Source organism: Delphinapterus leucas, chromosome 18, assembly GCF_059928025.1.
Source record: "Delphinapterus leucas isolate spDelLeu-1000000601 "Yukka" chromosome 18, BTC_Dleu_Yukka2, whole genome shotgun sequence".
NCBI classification, from domain to species: Eukaryota; Metazoa; Chordata; class Mammalia; order Artiodactyla; family Monodontidae; genus Delphinapterus; species Delphinapterus leucas.
Window position 1 is genome coordinate 58,858,536 of NC_143146.1, and position 20,151 is coordinate 58,878,686.

General features: G+C 41.8%; 1 protein-coding gene across 8 annotated transcripts in view; it reads left to right on the top strand.

Annotated features, from left to right (window-relative positions):
• LRCH1 (leucine rich repeats and calponin homology domain containing 1) overlaps positions 1-20,151 on the top strand; it is a 191,602-nt gene that overhangs the window by 59,205 nt on the left and 112,246 nt on the right. The window contains exons 1-3 of one of the 8 annotated variants that reach the window (XM_089899544.1): positions 3,057-3,980; positions 7,767-7,868; positions 9,415-9,551. The exons of 4 other annotated variants lie outside the window; for them this stretch is intronic. In XM_089899544.1, the coding sequence (XP_089755670.1) occupies positions 9,467-9,551 (85 nt within the window). In that variant the 5' untranslated portion in view covers positions 3,057-3,980; positions 7,767-7,868; positions 9,415-9,466. Of the gene's footprint in view, positions 1-3,056; positions 7,869-9,414; positions 9,552-12,272; positions 17,939-20,151 lie in introns of those variants that run through there. 3 more of the 8 variants (XM_089899542.1, XM_089899545.1, XM_089899543.1) reach the window with 3 other exon arrangements.

Sequence of the window (20,151 nt, forward strand, 5' to 3'; positions counted from 1 at the left end):
ATCTAGTCGGGCGGGGGGGGGGGGGAAGGAGGCGGTGGATGTTTGAACAGATTAAGAGGATGAGGCGGAATTAATCGGAAGAGGGAGGAGGGAGGAGGGAAGGGGATCTACCCAAGGGTTTGGCAGTCTGCGAGAGGGACCTTCTTGAAGTCTTAAACCAGTGTCCTTATAGAAGGAAGTCAAGTGAGGAAAGGAGAAAAGGCGGTGTTTTTTAAAAAATTAATTAATTTATTTTTGGCTGCGTTGGGTCTTCGTTGCTGCGCGCAGGCTTTCTCTAGTTGCGGCGAGTGGGGGCTTCTCTTCGTTGCGGTGCGCAGGCTTCTCATCGCGGTGGCTTCTCTTGTTGCGGAGCATGGGCTCTAGGCGCGCGGGCTTCAGTAGTTGTGGCTTGTAGGTTCTAGAGCACAAGCTCAGTAGTTGTGGCCCGTGGGTCAGTTATTCTGTGGCATGTGGGGTCTTCCCGGACCAGGGATCGAACCCATGTGCCCTGCATTGGCAGGCGGATTCTTAACCACTGTGCCACCAGGGAAGCCCTGAAAAGGCAGTATTTTATGAGTTGTGGTTGTCAGGATGTCCGGGAGCCAGCTGGACAAGATCTCCATTTCTCTTTTCTCCTTTTTTTCACGGCTGCCAGCTAGACCTTTGTACTGTTCACTAGCTCTACCATCAACATCAGACAAATACAAAAGAGGAGGAAGTGGAATGCTCCCTTTTAGGGTTAACTTTAAATCCTGGTGCGGATTTATTTGGGAGACAGTTTGAAATGACAGTCCAAAATGATCTCTCTCTTAGGACATCTGTAGAAGTTAATCATTTAACTTGTTTTTAACACTTTGTTGTATTTTTTTGCCCATTCTTTTATGTTCAAAGGCAAATTTCCTAGGGTAGTAACTGATTTATTCTGCCTCTTTCAGACCATATCATCCTGTTTTTCTTTTTTTTTAATTTGGGAAAAAATATGGTCACTATATTTATATTTTTTCTTTAAGATCGTGTAACATTTTATTAATCTACTCACCCAAATCTTCCTCCCCAGAAATAACACAGTAGTTTTTCAGATATGGATTTATCTGACATGCTTTCTGCCATCCGCCACAATGCAGGGTATTTAAGTTTGCAACGTTCACAAAATCAACTGGTAATGGCTTAGGTAAATGACATGGAATATAATTTACCCAGTAATCGCTGATCCTGTTAACATTGGTATTGAAGAGGTGACTCTTAATTTTAAAATGTTATTTGGGTGGTGTTTTACAACCAAAGTTAGAACCTGCTCTAGAGGTGCTGTGTCCAGGAGCCTTAGCGTTTTTGTTGCAGTTAACTACCCGTGCTTTAGGAAGCTTTAGGATAAGATTCTGGTCCCAGTGTCCTCTGTTGGCTTTGCTTCTGAGGGCCAACTTTGCAGCTGTCACCTAAATGAGATGTATCTCCACCCTCTGAACCCCCATGGAGGTCCTCCAAGGGCCTTACTGGACAGCACCCATTTAGACTAATGAGGGCCAGCCTCTCTCAACACGCCCACACTGGTGAACCCTATTTAGGGCCGAGCTGCCATAGCTCCTTTCCTCGGGCTCCTGTGGACTTGGGTGGTGGGGTATGTACCAGACCTTTTGGAGAATGAAATAAAATAGGTCTTTTAAGAAATAACTTTTATGTTTGCTGCTTTTTACTGTGAAGACCTTAAATAAAAGTGTGTGTATTTTATATACATGTTTATAAAGGTATGAACATATTAATGAGTAGAATAATGATTAATAGTTCTTTCTATCTTGTAGAGTTTTCTTTCACTTTTTAAAATATTTTATTTTTTACTTTTTCAGCACAAATTCCAAGAGTCTTTTATTTGATACTTTTAAAAAATTTTTCACTGTGGTATAATCAACATACAACAGCATTACATACCTATTCCATAGTTTTAAATGTGTATAGGCAAAAAATAACTTGACGTGCCATAATGCTTTGGTATTGGACCTGTTACATTATGGGCTCCATGTGTAAATTCATAAAAGGAGCCCACAGTTTTGGTGGAACTCTCACCTCATAGGAGAGATGGGCCTGGTCTGTATAATGTTGATTTTGAAGCCTCCATTCTTGCCCTGAGGTCAGGCAGATCACTCGAAGAACCACGCTATTTTTACCTTTGGGTTTCCTGGGGAAAATGTATAGGCTAGCATGCTGGAGTTGCTTATTTTAAGTAGGTTTAGTTTTGTGTTTTCAAAGCAAAACCAGAGAAAGAAAGAAAATTCTGTGCTCCTTATGCATGGCTTCTAGATTAGCAGATGGTTTCTAAGAAAACACTGCAGTATTGTTTTGAAGAATAAAGCTATTTCCTTACTCATCTTCGAGGCTATGTATTTTGTTTTTTATTTATTTGGTCAGTTAAAGAACAGCAATTTAAGGAAGATTCTGTTCATTTTTACCTATTGCAATCATAGAATGAAACGATTAAGTAACTGCGAGCGTTCCTGGTTAAGAATATATGTACATTGGTGGATCACGTAAGTTGTTGAAAGCCAGTATTTCCTGCTCATCTCCAAGGCAATACAGTTTGCTCTTTATGCACTTGGTTAATTGTGAAGAACCACAGTATAAGGAAACCACTTTCATTTTGACCTATTGAAATCATACAATGTAAAGCTTAAGTAATTGTAAGAGTTTTCTGGTTAAGTCTATATGCTTGTATGTACGTTGATGGATAATGTAATTTATTGAAAGCCAAAGAAAAGCTGCAGGAACCTGTAATTTGTACATGATTATTTCAGCATAATAAATGTTATCAGGTTTTCTGTATCCTTGGAAAAAAGACCCCACGAACCTCTAAATTTTTACTTACCACTCTCTGCTCCTTCCCCATCAGCCGTCACTTCCTCCCATCCCCATCATTTCTTCCTTAATAATAAAACCCCAACGTTGCTCAGGCCTCTACCTTCTATGCTCTTTAGGTAAGTGGTGTAAGACCTGAGGGCTGAAACATGACTGGCCAGAGCTGTGATTGCTCAAACCTGGCTCTTCATTAGAATCGCTCTGGGAGCTTTAAATACAGATGCTTGGGCTCTACCCACCGAGATTCTGATTTATTGGTCTGGGGCAGGACCTGGCTTAAGCCATTTTGAAATGGATTCTTTGTGACTTGTAGCTGAAAGCATTAGAATAGACACAAGATAAGTAAGGTGACCACAGAATTTATCACTCAACTCTGATGTGTTCCTCAACATCCTCTGAATTCCTAGCTCCCACTCTTAGGCTTTTGAAGTGGCTTGGTCCAAACACACTTTTTTTTTCCAGCATCAAAAACATTAGTGGGTTGTTTTGTTTTAGGTGCATCAGGTTGTATGTATTTTAATCTCTTGACCCTGGCTTCATTAATTATGCCTTTTGAGGGAACATACTGTGATGGTTGTTGATCACCCAATTCTGGGAAGCTCTGTCTGGTTCCAGAGATGAAACTGATAGAGAAAGACTAGAGGAAAGAATATGAGAAGAGCTTAAAGATGATCTGTGAACAAAATCATAAAACTAAAGTCATAAACATCTGCCAAACAAATCCACATAAGGAAAAAATTAAAAAGAAATGTTGAATTCATAAAAGACTAAATAACCAAAATGTTCTTAGAGGGAAAAGCATGCACAATGAAGAAAACATTTTAAAAACAAAGTCTTAATAAAATCTGATTTCTAGCGGTAGATGCTACTTCCCGATCACGTCTATAATTTTACCCTGAATCATGTTTTCTGGTTGACAGTTTTGTTCGTTTTTCCTTTGAAAATGAATAATCAGTGGATTCTCCTTGTTTCAAGTCTCCTATATATTGTTGTGTTAACTCTCTCTCCCAAACTCAGATGAAGGGTATTATGACATTCGAGATGAATAACGACATAAGAAGGACTTCCTCTATTGGATATCAGTGCAATATCAAAACATTTTGTCCCAGGAAGAGATGACAGTGACTCAGAAAATCCTGTTGGAGTTGAGTCATAATGTAAGAAACCATTTCAGAATCACTGTCTGACATTTGGGCACCTGGGACTCTGACCTCATTCCGTGGCCCTACCTCCTTATAAATTTAATTGTGAGGGTGCTGTTCTTTTTAGGGCTACAACTGGTTTCTTGTCCGCATTGATGGATTCATTGCGTAACAATGAACCTGAGTTATTGCTACTGATGATTTGGTTCTTTTTCTTTTTATTCTTAAAAAGATTTCTTCTGTGGCTAAGTAGCATCCGATGTAACTCTAGCCACTTTTACTGTTTGAAAATCCAGTTTAAAATCCTGTTTAAAATCTTCATCTGTTCCTTCTTGTTGAAGGAACTGTTGTTCAACTGATGGAAAAATTTTCCAGGAAGCCTTATGCTTTGAGTGCTGGTGAGGAGAGCCCACCAGATGAAGTACAGCAGATCCTGGGTCCTTTCCCGCCTTTCCTCTCTGTTGGCACCCCGTGTAAGGCGACCCTGGCCCTTACAGTTTGTGAACAATTTGAGTAGCTCCTTCATATTTCCCTCCTGGAGTAATTAAACATTGTTTCTTGGAAATGTAAACATGAGACTTAGAATCAAGTTGCGGTAATGCACTTGGCAAAGGAATTGTGTATTGGAAAAAGAAAAATATCCTGGAGTGAGTTTCAGTTTTGTAGATAAGGAAACTGGCTTTCTTTAGCCAATTGGAACAATACAAGATATGGTGCCCTGATGTCAGTACTTTCTCTTCCTAGATGAGTCTACCTGGTCACAAGACCAACTTGCAAATAAAACTTGAAAGTAAATGGCACAAAACAGAAACAGAGCCCTATAAACTAAGTTTTTTATGCTACAGCTCCATAAAAATAATTTATTTGCTATCAAAATAAGCTCAGAACAGAACCACTGTCTGAGAGACAGCTTTTCCGATGCCCTTAAGAGGACAGCATCCTTCACCTTCATCCTTGGTTGTAAGCCTGACCTGTAAAAAAAAATAACAGGGTGGGTGGGGTGCAAGTGCCTGTTGGTGGGGGGCGGACAGCTGATGTTTATCTATTATTTAGTGAGTTTCTAAAAATGAAAGTAAGTGTAATTTCTTGAGTCACTTCCAGATTTTTCCCAGAGAGCTTTAAGTGGTACTGTAATGAAAAACAGAAGTGAACTATCATTTGTTTTTTAAAAAATACCCCAGAACAAATCTCTTTTCTGTTGGGAGGGTAGGTGATCTGAACATTTTTTGATACTTGCTTTTCAGAGGTGGCATAACCCCGTGTTCAAAACGGTCAGACCGTCTGTGTCAGGTGAAGAGCTTTCCAGGCGGGCTTCTGGCTGATGGCAGATGTGTTTTGGGTTGTTTGTACTTGGATGCTTTGGACGGGAGTAGTCCGGGAGACAGCCTTTCAGGAAGAGGAGTGTGGTGAATTTAGACACAACTCTTGACGCAGGGCCAGGAGAGTTTGGTTTGCATCTGGGGGCCAGTGACTTACTAGCTGAGTGGGCAAGTCACTTCATTTGTCTGAGCGTCCCTGTTTTCTTTTGTGAAATCAGGATGTCGGCTTATCTGTGTGGTCTCTTCCAACACTGTGTTTTTGTGAGTTGGAGCCCACACATTCGAAGCAGGAGCTCACAGAGGGTCATCTGAGCTATGCATTCCTTTGTGCTGCTGGGGAGGCTGAGAGAGGCCACTGTGTGACCCAGGGCAGGGTCCTTGCAGGGCCAGTCTTGACTTCAAGTCCCCTGAAGGTCTCATAATCTTGGATGTAATTGGTCCTTGCCTAACCCTTCTCTTTAGAAGACAGACATCAAGCCCTCTCTCTGTTGCAGTTAAGTGGTCTTACTGTCTTAGAATTATTTACTCAGATTCTTCTTAGAAAATGATCATTTTAAGAAAGTTCCTGAAGGAAAAATAAAAGCTCTCCTCCAAGATGGGCCCCAGCACCTTCTTTTCATCCTGATAGGATGCCATTTCTTCATTTCGTATTTGTTCGTTCACTTATTCATTCATTATTTTTTTTAGATTTAAAAAAAATTTTTTTTTAATTGAAATATAGTTGATTTACAATGTTATGTTAGTTTCAGGTGTACAGCAAAGTGGTTCAGTTATACATATATCTATTCTTTTTCAGATTCTTTCTCATTATAGGCTATTATAAGATATTGAATATTGTTCCCTGTGCTATACAGTAGGTCCTTGTTGTTTATCTCTTTTATATATAGTAGTTTGTATCTGTTAATCCCCAAATCCTCATTTATCCCTCTTCTCCTGCCCCCTGCTTTCCTCTTTGGTAACCGTAAGTTTGTTTTCTATGTCTGTGAGTCTATTTCTGTTTTGTAAATAAGTTCATTTGTATCATATTTTTTAGATTCCACATAGAAGTGATATCACATGATAATCATTCAATGAATATTTTTGAGAGTCTGCTGGGCACCAGGTATTACTAGATAGTTGGACACAGAGATAAATCAGACACAGCCCCTCTCCTCTAGAAGCTTTATACTCTGCTAGTGACACCCTCAGCGTGTTACATAGGCTGTGTATATGGGTGCTCCTCTACTGAAATGACAGCCACTTCAAATTTTAGCAAACCCTGGTGTGTAGGAAAATTACTCTTTTGTGTTGGCTGCACTAAATTTTGCTTTGATATCTTCCCCTTAATTTACAAGAAGAAAGAAAAGCTGCTGCCCCAAATCCTAAGTATAGAGGCATCTCCACATTTCCCGTGAAGACGATGTTGAGAACATGGGACGTTAGGGTACAGCGGCCCCTCAGGAAGGCCTCAGTGGGCATTTCTTCAAAGCCTAAGTTTAATACAAAACAAAACAACGACAACAACAAAACTCAGTGTACCCTGAGTAATTTGTAGGGTTCTCCCCCTTGTAACTGTTCATTTTCTACTTCATCAGTTATGTTTTTTTGTTTTTTATTTTAATTTTAGTTTTGGCCATGAGGAGGTACAGAGTTGAGTTCTGTTAGTAGCCACATAGGACTTTACCGCCTCTATGGCTCCCCCTATGGCATGTTTTCCGTGTGTGGGTTTTATTAATGTATTGTTATTAGGTGAAATAATAACTGTTATATGGATGGTGCTTCACAATTTACAAAGATGTTTAGAAAAATCCTCCCAGATTCTTGGGATCTTCAGCTTCATGTCTTAAGTACCCGTTTAAAACATTTTCTTCTGACTTCTTTTGGTTTAAGAAGTTGGGTTTGAAGTAGGGACCAAGTATTTCCAGAGAATCCATTAAGGAATGAATTATTCAGCAAAACAGGCTCAAAGTGAGGGCCCCGGTTTGAAGGACAGAGGCAAGGAGAAGGTAATGTTCTAGAAAGAGAAGATATTCCAGTATGGAAACCATCCTTGGGGTAATTTTGTTCTGAAAGAGCGATCACACACAAAGCTCAGTGTTTGAAGTCAGAAGAAGGGAAAGTGAACATTTGGATGAAGAAGCTGTTGGATTGGCATGAATTTTACTACTATTTTTCCTTTGGAAGATGTAGCAAATTGTGAGCCTTGTGGATTTCATGTGTTGAGAATTTTAGCTAAAATAGGTCCTTATGCTGAAACATTTCCTCGATACTACACCCACATACCCAGCCCTGGTATTACTGCTGGCAACACGTTTTCCAGAATGCCAGAATTGCATTTTACTTCTTTTAATATCGGATGAAGTATATTTTCAAGAGAAAGAGTACAGTTAATTTCCTTTTGGTTCAATAACAATTTAAATTATGAATGGAGATCATGTAATTCTGGTGTCTGTGTTGGGCTGTTAAAATATCTGGACTCAGTGATTCATTTCCATGTTTTCAGACTTGACAGACACGAAGAGGTACAGAGTGCAACGTCCTTACCAGATCTATCCCCAGCCGCCCAGTTCAACTTCTTCCAGGCAACCAGTGTTACCAGATTCTCGTATGTCCTTATATGTACTAACAGATACGAAAGAATGTTATTTTCTTCCTCTTTTTACACTAATGATGATGTGCTGTGTTCACTGTTATACGGTGTCTGCATTTATGTTCGGTTAATTCTTGAGGGAAAAAATGAAAATATAAATTGAAAGTCTATAGTATTCTCCACTAGAAACAGGTGTGGGCCTCAAAGGACAGTGCTGTAGTCATCACAGAAACCTTGCTTAGGTCATTTATCAGGCGTGGAGCTGTGCAGTGGTGAAGTGATCTGTGCATGATCTGCCATATTTTTCTAGAGCACTGATGAGTTGTGTCGCTGAAGTCGACAGGAACCTGCTTTTTACCTCATTATTTAGGGATAATTTTGCCTTTGGATTTGGACATTTCCGTGTCTCCCATTTAATTTAACTTCTAGTTATGACTATACTCAATTCGCATTTACTTCTTTTTCCATTTTACAGGGATATTGAGTAAATCATTAGCTGATGGTAATTACTTTGTATCACATGCTGTGATGTTGTGAGGAACTTATTACGTTTCTTGGCTTCTGTAAGAAATGTGTCATTCATTGAGCTCTGACTGCATTTAAGGCAAACCGGTTTAGGCATCGTGGGCTCTGAGAACAGGCTCTGGGTCTTGGTCTGCCTCGCCCACACACGCTCCTTTTCCCCTAGGCTCTCCCCTTCACGCTCTGCGCCTCAGCACCCAAGACATTTTGGGGTCATTAAAGTAGAGCTATGTGTGAGCACGTTTTCTTGTACCTAGCAGCCTTTTCACACCCCTTCCCCAGCCCAGACAGATCTTCCAGTATCATGTAAATGCAGTCAATCAGATATTTCTCCACCTGCAAAGTGGCATTTGCCAGCCTGTGGGAGATGCACTGCAGGTACCACGGTGTGTTCACTGCGTCTGTCCTTACATCCATCTTTCCCACTTAGCCCTGGGTGGCTTCAGGGTCAGGGCTGTGCTTAAGCGTCTAGCACACGGTGGGAACGCCGCGCATGTTGAACGAATGGAGACCAAGCTGACTTTCTCCAGAGTTCAGTTCTGAGCGTAGGCGATTGAATGCCATACAGACAAGTGTAGACAGCAAGTTTAGACTTGGTCTGGAAACCAAAGTAGGAAACAATAGAAGGTTATTGATCAGGAGAGTGACAGGCTTCCTTGTGCATCCTCATAAATGAATTCTCGTGGCATTAGGTGAGGGGAGAGGTTGGGGTGAGGCTTTTGACAGAGTCTAGGTGGGCAGTGACGGAGCTCTGCAGTACTTACGTCCCATTGCTCCAGCTAAATTACTCAGAAAAAGGTAAATTTTATATCAGAAGTATATAATAAATTTGACATTGTAAACACCCTTCATATTATAAAGTTATAGAAAGGCTAGTAAAATAAGGAATATAGGGAGTTAGTAACCACCTTATAATCAGAAAGGATGATATTTTTTAAACAATTGATATTTTTTACATTGTCTTATGATAGTAAAATAGAAAACTCATCAAGTGGGTGGGAGTGATTTAAAAAGTTTGCGTTCACCTCTTATCCCGCAGACCTTCATCTAGTCCCTTCTCTGTGCGCTTAGAAGCTAGAAGGATTTACAAGATGGATAAGATAACACGGTTATTACGCTTGTGTTCCAGACAGTGGACTCCAAACGTGAAACAAGTACTGCATTATTATTCCTTAGGTAATAGAAATGTTTATGCAGGGTTGTGTGTAAATGTCCTGAGTAAATTGAATTAAATGGAATGTTGATGAAACTTTTGTGAAATAAAGAACTTAAAAAAACTGAAATCCAAATAAGCACACTCTCCTTTCTATGTTCTGTTCTCTTCTGTGTTGACTGAGTTCTAGCTGGCCAACTTCCTGCTTGGTTAATAGAGTGTAGCATCCACCAACTCAATGACACCGGAACCCCTCCAAAGGGTGTAAATCATCTAGCGTTGTACAGTCTCAGCTATTAAATAGATTTTAATTCTTTTCAGCTTGGGTGGGTGTGATTTGCATCTTTTCTAACAGACAGGCATCTGCAAGTGTTTCGCCTGCGGAAGCTCATTAAAAATCAGTGCAAATCCTGACAGTGTCTCTAGCAGCAGGCATTAACTCGCAAGAACCCTTGTAAGTGGATTGTGTTTCCAGTATCAGTGAGGCTTCCTCACTTGTCTCGTGCCGCCTTGAAAGTTTAGTCCTGTAAGACATGAGTAGCACCGTTCAAGAAATGCTGACCTTTTAATAAGCCCTAGGGGAACTGTCAAAGAACCGAAGAACCTGTAAAATGAGAGGGAAATGGAAATTCTCAGATTGTTTATTTATTGAAATTAATTTATGGTATGAATTAAGCTAAGAAAATTACTTTCTAATTTGAACAACCAGACAGCCTGTGGGAATTTCCAGCAACGTTCAAGAACACTGTGGTAGAGCCGGCATTTCCGTCGAGATCCTTTAACACTCCCTTTCATTTTTGTAAAAAGTTTGCAATTAGTAATTTCAGTGAAGCAGCTTTGTTGTTGTGTCATACTGCTCATTGAGCTGAAGACTTTTGGGAAAAAGCAGCATTTGCAGAGAGACCCAGGGTATAATAGCTGATCCCACTGGTACGTGTCCCAGGGAAAGCAGGGCTGGAAGCTTTTAGTGTAGTTAAAAGATGCCGATCTGTCATTTGCATCCGTTGAAACTGAGCAAGAGATTTCAGACTGAGCTTTATATTCTACTTCCGCTGAGAGCAGCCGGTGAAGGGCTGCAGATTCCATGTGAGTTGGAGACCTATCATCTGGTGTGTTTAATGCAATCCTGCCTCATCTTGGGAGCAATTTCTGGGACCTAATAATGATAATAAGCATATTCTTGGTGAAGGATAATGCTTGTGCTTATTAGAACGTGCAGACTGAGTAGGGGCTTTGGCGTTAAAGGTGATAGTGGTGGGAGAAGGCAAGTATTTAGTAAAAGGATAGTGATGAGGGGAAGGTAAATATTTTGGATAAGGAAAGTTACAAATACATGATTAAGAGCCTTAAAAAATGTTTATAAAGCGATAGCTTTTAAGTACCAGGAAGAGAGTGTCCAATCTCTAGCTTCCTTTATAAAAATCTGCTTTATCCTTGGAGGGTGAGTGTTTTTGTTGTTCAAAGTCAGCCTTTTCCTCCAGGGATATGTTTAATGAATCATCTTCCACTAGTGCTTGTGCCAATTTGATCATTCTTTTCCCTTCTGCTGCCCCGCCCCCCTTTCTTTGACTTAAAGAGTAATTTATGCAACCACGACTCTGTTTTTAACTTGCAGTACATTTTCTGCAGACTGAGTTTATGTGGATAAAATAGAACACTCCACTGTAATCGCTTCTTTCATTGGGTTTTGTTCTCTGGTGTTCGATTTGGCTGGTGTGGAGCTTGAGAGCGGGTGTGCTGTATACCTCATTAAGGAAAGCACTTTGAGAGGCCGCCAGGACCCACTAAACTGAGTTTCAGAATGACCTCCCTTTGGCAGTCAGTCCGTCAGTGTCTCGCTATTACTAACCCATACCTGCTCACCAAGTCACAGGCTGTTGCAGCTGATAGAGCTCCATTTTCTTTTGTTCTTTCTTTCTTTCTTTTTTTTTTTTTTTTAAATATGCTTGACATTGTTTCTTGTCATTAACGAATTGTATAGAGGCTTTTTAAAAATTCATTAATTTATTTTTGGCTGCGTTGGGTCTTCCTTGCTGCACACGGTTTTCTCTAGTTGTGGCGAGCGGGGGCTACTCTTTGTTGCGGTGCACGGACTTCTCATTGCGGTGGCTTCTCATGTTGCGGAGCACGGGCTGTAGGCGTGAGGGCTTCAGTAGTTGTGGCACATGGGCTCAGTAGTTGTGGCTCGTATAGTAGTAGTTGTGGCTGAGTAGTTGTTCCACTGCGCCACCAGGGAAGTCCCTAAAGCTCCATTTTCAGTGGAAATGAAATGTTTCATTTTTCCTTTGTAAGAGGACACAAATGCCTCTTAAAATGGTTTGAATATCAGGAGATCCACAGAGTTGAGAAGTCTTGCAGGGAATCAGTGGAGCCTGAAGGGATTCTGTTTTGAGAAGTCCCAGAACAGGTGCAGGACTGGGCGGGTAGGGGGAATTCCTTGCAAAGTTAGAATTCAGCTGCTTATCTTGGGGACACAATCTGTTTTAGCCAAGATGAAGAAAAAAAAGTAAAACACTACTAACACCTTTGGCATGACCTAGTGATATTACTGATGGGAAAAATCTCAATATTGTGAACTTAATCCAGCCACTCCAAATGTGTGAATTACTTTTTCAAGATACACTTTAACCCTTGTGACAACAGCATTTACTTGTGGAGTGGAATGTTGTATTAGGCAGATTCATTATGATCAGTGACCTTCCTCCCACTGAAACTCATTCTGTTACTTTCTTAAAAACCTTCAGTAGCAGACTTCCTTGGTGGCGCAGTGGTTGAGCATCCTCCTGACGATGCAGGGGATACGGGTTTGATCCCCGATCCTGGAAGATCCCACATGCCACAGAGCAACTAAGCCCGTGCACCACAACTACTGAGCCTGCATGCCACAACTACTGAAGCCCGCGCACCTAGAACCCGTGCTCCGCAACAAGAGAAGCCACCGCAATGAGAAGCCTGCGCACCACAACGAAGAGTAGCCCCCGCTCGCCGCAACTAGAGAAAACCTGTGTGCAGCAACGAAGACCCAAGGCAGCCAAAAATTTTAAAAAACGAAAACAAAAAACCTTCAGTAGCTCAGGCAGCCTCTGGGTCATGTTCACAGAGAGCCTTAACGATCTGTTCAGCCTCATATTCGGCATTGCCCCTGTTCTGACCATACCTGCCTGCTTTGCCTGTTTGGATGCCCAGCCCTCTCCCCGCCCACGTACTCAGTCATGCCCTGTTGGCATGTGGGGTTTAAGCTTAAGTGTCTCCTTTTCCCTGTCTTCTCAGTCCCCATTAGGACCGCCTGCTTCCAAACTCCCCTCACATCCTCTGCGGACCTCTGTGTTCCAGCTTTCCTCCTCTGTGGAACAGATCACCCTAAAACAGTGGCTCCTTGGGTCATTCAAGGAGTTGCGAAGTAGAATGACTTCCTTTGTTTGTTGGTTAGTTTCTATGTAATTACATTTTAAGCCTGGCAACCTGGATAATGAGATATTATGTGTAAACCATGTGATGTTAGACTCAATTTTCGTTAGATCAGTTTTAGCCCTTTTCATGTGCTGAGATGGGTGGAAAGAGGACATATGTTAATATAGCAAATAAATAGCCATTCTTGCTTTGCTTTGCTTTCTTTCATTATTTGCCCCTAGCAGTGGGTTTACGCAGAAGAAGCAAAAGAAAGAGAACTCCCCAGAACAAAAACAAAAGTGAAAGTGATTTTAAAATCCTGACTTCCTGTTTTATTGTAAATTAAATAAACACCAGGTAGCGTTTCCTTGAATTTTTTCATGTTTTTATCTCAAATTAATGTTTGAGGAATGGTTGGGAGTTTTCATATAACCCATACATCTTTTATATAGACAGATGGTAAAATGGAATAAACTCTAGATTTGGAGTCAGATGGGCTTAGGTTTGGGTTTTGTTTCTGTCACTTACTCGTAAGCGTACTACTTGGAAAAAGGGGAAAAGTAGAAATAATAATAGTTTCTCTTGGCCAATTGGAAAGATTCAGCTCAATGCAGCTGACCCGTGTCTGAAAGTATATTTGAAATTTGATAGTAACGTTTTGGTCTCCAGCATCCGCGTGCTTCTGTGTATTCTGGTGTTTGTAAATGTGATGACAGGTCCATCTCCCTGGAAACTAAGGTAGTGAGAAGGCATGGCTCTGTTCTAACTCTTTCCTTTTGTTTAGTATCATAGAGTTTTCGATAAGACAGGATTTTTATTTGACAGATGGGGAAACTGAGGGCCAGGGGATTAAATGAACCATGCAGGTCCCTGTAACACGTGAGAGGCGGAGTTGGGGACTTTGTCCAGTGTTTTATTGTATTGCTAGGTCACTGCCTGTTCTACTGTTTTCCCGTGGTCTTTCCCTCCCCTTCTCCCTCCTTCTCAACCTGGTCCACCTTCCACTAGGGCGCGTGTATGCACACACACACACACACACACAAATGGCAAAGATCAAGAAGGATGCAGCGTCCAGGCTCCTTTTCCACGGGAGCTGCCAATACCATTCCTGGCTAGACATGACCCATGGTTGTTGGTCACTTACAACAATAGCTTATTTTAAAGAGCTAAATATAATTTTTTTCTTTCCAGGTTTTCCTTTTCATCTGTAGTTTTGGGACCCATGTGGTATCCTTTTTTTTTTTTTTTTTTGCGGTATGTGGGCCTCTCACTGTTGTGGCCTCTCCCGTTGTGGAGCACAGGCTCCGAACACGCAGGCTCAGCGGACGTGGCTCACGGGCCCAGCCGCTCCGCGGCATGTGGGATCTTCCCAGACCGGGGCACGAACCCGTGTCCCCTGCATCGGCAGGCGGACCCTCAACCACTGCGCCACCAGGGAAGCCCCATGTGATATCTCTGAAGCGCCTGCATTATTTTCTCTTTTTCTCAGTTTCTGTGGACCGAATTACCATGACAGGTATCTCAGTGAAAACTTTATACACACATTCCTGAAAACCTCAAGTTCCACAAAATCACGCATTCGAAAGAATACGGCTTGCAGAAAACAGAGGATCCGGCTGACCACTCTAAATCTATGCTAATTTGCAACTAGAGCACTGACAGCAACAGTAAAAACCTGAGTAAAAAGCACAATTCAGAAGACATATTAAATTCCTACTGTATACAGACACCCTTTGGTAAATATGACTTTAACTTATGAAAAGATGTGAGGCTGCTTGATGGAAGGGGACGTAGGGAAGGAGGTGAGACTGGTGGGTATTGGGAGCAAGAGAAAAGCCCAGAGCTCTGGGAGATTCCCACAGAGTGAATGGCAGAGGGACGCCTAGGACGTGAGGTCCAGCAGGCGCAGACGACGGTGGGCATCGGGCACAGTGGGCTCTGGTGCTACACGGAGTGTCTGCTTCATCTTACGCTTTGTGTCCAGCTGCTGTCACTTGCACGTACAAAGCAGTGATGTGGGGCAGACGTGTATGAATGAGTGTGACTCCCACTTTGTGCTCAGCCAGTCCCCTCTTGCCCGTCTAATTCACATGACAGAAAATGCCGGGTAGCGACAGACAATATCTAGTGATGCCGATGCCACTGAACATCACTGAACATACCCATCGGATTACCCATAGAGTAATTTTTACAAAGTATTTTGAATGTCTTATTCACTGTGAATGTGACAGGGGCCAATACCAGAAAGTAAAGGTATCGCAGAGGCCTTTCCTAAGAACTTTAATGCCACGTTCCTGGTAAGCTACGGAAACGAAGAAAGGCCATGTTGCAGAGCTTTTCGAGCGTTTCAAACCTGGGCAAGATCAGTGAGCAGAACAGCAAACTGGTGAGACCCGGATAGGATCCTTTGTAGGAAGAAAAGACATCTTTCCCCAATTAATAAGACAGTACCGATGAAAACTGCCTTCTCTGGGTCTGTAGCCCATGTCTGTCTTTTACTTTTCACATCTCACTTGTTTCTATTTTGACTAATCCTATGGAAGTGTATTTTGTGTTATCTTGTATGCCAGTCATCATAAGATGACCCGTTGGCCAAGAATCCAAGGTTCACTTAACTGCATCTCAGCAGTCCCACAATTTGATGAGAGCTCCACCCAGCAGTCCCTTCTGTTTCTCGATCAGTTGTTCTCTGCCAGGCTTTCGTGTGCGTTAAGAAATTGGGACTGGGAAAGGACCACATGGTTTGTCAAATGGAAATTATACTCAGCATCGAAGCTTTGAATGCATGGGGAGAGGGGCGTTTTGACTTTTCTTCCTTTTTCAAGTGCATTTAAACTGACATTTAGAACAATGACGAGAAAGTTCTAATTAACTTAATATGTGATAGATGGTAACATAAATGAGGTGGGAAGTCATTTACAGAAGACATTTATGAAACTGCAGGCTTTGGGGAGCTCTGCTTTTCTCTGCTTTTCTCTAGCTCCCTTCCAGTTCTGCTCCCTAGGTCTGGGACTCCTTCTGTCTGAAGGCCACCAGGAGACCTCAGCTTGGGATCTATCCTCTCCTTCCTATTTTAGATCTGCAGTAAAGTTTTGAGGCTTTTTGCAAGCTTTCAACTCTGAGGTATTTTGGAAAACTGTAATTTTGTTTGTTCTCCGCTGTATGCATGTGGTCTCTTAAAACACGCATGTGATTATTTTCTGCATCCTTTCCATAGCAAACATTTCCCCCTAAACTACAGCTTCCAAAAGTGGATTCTCGAGTGCATTTGGCAGTCTCCCTTGGAATGAACAACTTGTTACAATGTTGAGGCTTTCTAGGTGGCTTCCAGCCTTGTGTTGGGGTTTGCCCCTCGTGTTCAGAAGATAGACCTGCCCAGTGCATTCCATATTTTTCCAGCAAGCCATGCGGTGCTGTTGAGTTATTATGAAACTTAATTTGATGATGGTGAGGGTGGTCTATAAAACAGCACTTTGGGTAGTTTTTCCCATAAAATAGCAATTTGTGGGAGACCATTAGCATGTAGCCTGGACTCTGAAGCTAGATTATTTGGGTTTGAATCTCAGCTTTGCAACTTTTTTTTCTAGTACTTTTGTTTCTTTTTACTGTTAAATTTTTAATCTACCTGGAATTTATTTTGGTAGAAGGAGTCAGGTTTGTCTCTGGCTGTTTATTCTTTTCTAAATGATATTTTAAATGATTTTTGGGGTGAAATATTATGTAACAAAGTTTACCATTTTAACCACTGCGAGGTGTACAATTCAGTGGCATTAAGTACACTTATTATGGATCAAATTATTTTACCCCTCTTTGTCTCAGTTTCTTCATCTGAGAAACTGTTATCCAGTGGGCATAACATCCCCATTAAGTTTTTATGAGCTGATAAGCTCATAGAAAACACTCGATGTGCCTGGGAGACAGTAAGTGCTCAATAATGATTAGTGGCCATGGTGACTTATAGTACTGGCAGGGCCCACGTTTGCTGGTAGGAACCGTCGATGAACTAGTGCCGTATGTGTGGTGCATATATATGTATGAACGCTTAGGTGGGGCACTTACTGCCCACTGACTCAGTGTGAAGACCAGAGACTTCTCATGACAGACACTGAATAATTTTGCATCCATCATTTTTGTGTCCACTTTAGCATGGGACTAATGTGCGGTTTGAACTTCAGGAGGAAAAAAAAGATTTTCTAAGATTAGGATTTCAAATTGTTTGTGAAGCAATTAATAATGAAAAGATAAAAACCTATGTTGATTTCAAGTTTAAAGCATAATTCAAGAGGCTGAAAGTGGGTAGACTTCTGAATATATTCCATGCACACTAGCTCTTTTCAGAACCTTGGATAAAAAGCTCTTGCTTTACAAAAATGTGAGCAACAATTATTTGTTACGCATGAATTGTAGATGAAGTAAATTGACCAAAATGAGAGGAAAAAGAGAAGTCTCAAGAAAATGAGCATTTTGTTTACATTTAAATCTTCCAGAAAGCATATATTTGAAAATAATATACCAGTTAAATATATTTTCTTAAATAATTTAGATAAACTGCATTTCTATTATAGTTTCTAATAAGTGATAATGTGAAGCAGTTTCTGTTTCATTATCAACAATCTTGTTACTTTTTGGTTCAGCAAGAAGCTTCCAGCTAGATCTGTAAAAAGGATACAGAAATCATCTGAAACTATTTCTAGACTTAAAATTCATGTTCCTACAATGGAATATACTATATTCAGTCACCATCACAAAAATGCCTTTCTTATCAGTGCTGCCCTAGCTAAGTGTGAACTTTAAAAATTGGAAATCAGGCACTTTGTAGACAGTCCACACTTTGTTTCGTATTCTTGCGCTAAGAAAAAAAATTGCCCAAGTAAGTGTTTCTGGAAGGAGTCAGATTTCTCAATTGCCTTGGTAGTTCAGCCTACAGTATTTTTGTTGTTTTAGGAATTGATCGTGACCCTAAGTATAACTGAAAGGACGCTCATTTCTAAAAGCATGGATCATGATTGGTTCCTAAAAGGTGAGTGATAATGTAGCAATTAAATGCTGTCATCATATTACACACACTTGGTCAGGGTGTCAGTATAAAACTATCGTTATCATTGAACTGTACAGTAACACACGGGACAGAATGCTACAGTGGAAATAACACTGGATTTTGGTTCAAAAAGTCTGAATTCCAGAACTCATCATGGCTCTCAGGCCATGGAACCAAGCGTTCGGGTTTCAAGAAGTTGTGATTGGAAAGAGAAGGACATTGGCTTTATGGTAGCAGGTGCTGGAGATCCTTTGCTAGCTCATTTTCTTTCGTCAGTTTTCACTTTTTTCCAGGGTAATGTCATATATGACCACTCCTTATTTATATGCTGATGTCTTCCAAACCTACATTTTAGCCAAGACCTTTCTTAGGGGCTCCAGACCCAAAATCCAATGGTCAACAGACCACGCTGTTGCTCCATAGATACATTAGATCAATGTATCAAAAACTAAACTCAGCATGACTCTCCTCTCCCACCATTACCCACAAACCTAGTTCTTTTTTTTGAGCAAGTAGCATGCTTCCGGGCATTTACCCAAACCAGAAACCCCAAGATGCCCTCAGCTCTTTCTTTCTCTTCCCTTTCTATATTTAACAGAGCACTAAGCACTGCCAATTCTGCCTCGTAAATGTCTCCCTTATCCACTCTCTCCTGTTGATGGTGGTGGTGATGGTGATGGTGAGGATGACGACGGTGCTGATGACCATTCTTCCCTATCAAATGTCTTTGCCTTACTTCCGGCCCTTCTCATTTCTCACCTGGATTTTTGTCGCCACTCTTTTTAACCATGCATCCCTGCTGAACATCAACCCCATGTGCCCCAGCCATAATGCCAGTGACAGTTCCTCAGCGAGCTACCCCGTCCCTCCATTCTTCAAGTGGGCTGCGCCTGTTGGTCTGGAGTGAATGACCCGCCCTGCCTCTGGTGGTCTCCCAGACACTTGTCCAGAGACTCAGCTTACAGGTCAATGCCTCCTTGAAGCCTTTCTCAGCCTTTCAGACAGAATTGATATTTAACCATGCTGATAAATATAGACCTAATTCATCGTACGTTTTCTTTGATTTCTCTTCCTCCCCTGTTAGACCCTGAGTTACTTGTGGTTATGAATTGAGTGTTCAATTCATGTTGCTCTATACAACATCTGGAATGTTGTGCCCAGCTTGTAGAGACCTCCAGAAAATAACTGAGTGAGTGTAGATGGTTTTACTTGTGGTGGGAAGGGATAGGGAAGATGCCACACAGCCTTGGGAGTCCCCCCTGCCCCCCGCCCCACCTGGCCAGCATCTGTGACTTACCGCTGAGTAGGCTCACCTGTGGTGGCTTTGCTTGGCTCTCTCCAATTAGATACGTACTCTGGGACCAGAGCTGCAAACTATAAGCCAATACTTTTTTTTTCATCTCTATGTTGAGCTTTTTGATAGGCAAAGGTACTGAGGTTGGACATGACCAAATGAACACAGTGAAATATGCACCTTCCCTCGGGCATTTGTATGCACTGTGGCTGTCCCAGCCGTCTCACTTTCAGTTCACGACCACCGGCACTCACTCTATGTTTCTCTAGTGCTGTCACTTTCCTGCTCTCTTATTGACGACTTCAGACTTTGTCTCTCCTAAAACCGTTGACATCTTCTCCTCCCTCCCTCCCTCTCAGCTATTTGGGCTTGCAGGCAATCAGAAGGGAACTTCGCTGTGTGCCCACCACCCTATCCGCTCAGTTATCTGCATCTGTGCCCAGATCTGCTCGCTGCCTTACCTCCGTTGCTGGAGAGGAATTGTCCACGTCCCTATGGAAGGCTGCCACCTCCACCTTCTTAAGATCATCACACTGGTTCCCTCTGCTGGAGCCCCACAAGTTTCCCCGGTGTCCCTGCTGTGTGGCCCCTCCTCCCACCTTAGGGCTCTTCCATTTGCTGTTCATCCTGGGGAGAGGCTTATCTCCCCAGATATTCCCATGACTTCTTCTCTTCCTTCCTTCAACTCTTCACTCATTTTCACTGTATTGGCGAATTCTCCCTGGTCATCCTGTTCAAATTTGCAGTCCCCTGCTCCAGACTTCCTATTTCTTTATTCTACTTTATTTTTCTCTATTAGTTTTGTTTAGGTCACACCCCACTAGAATGTAAGCTCTGGAGGGCAGGGATTTTGCCAGTGATCACTGCTTTTTGCCCACTGCTCAGAACTATTCCTGGTACC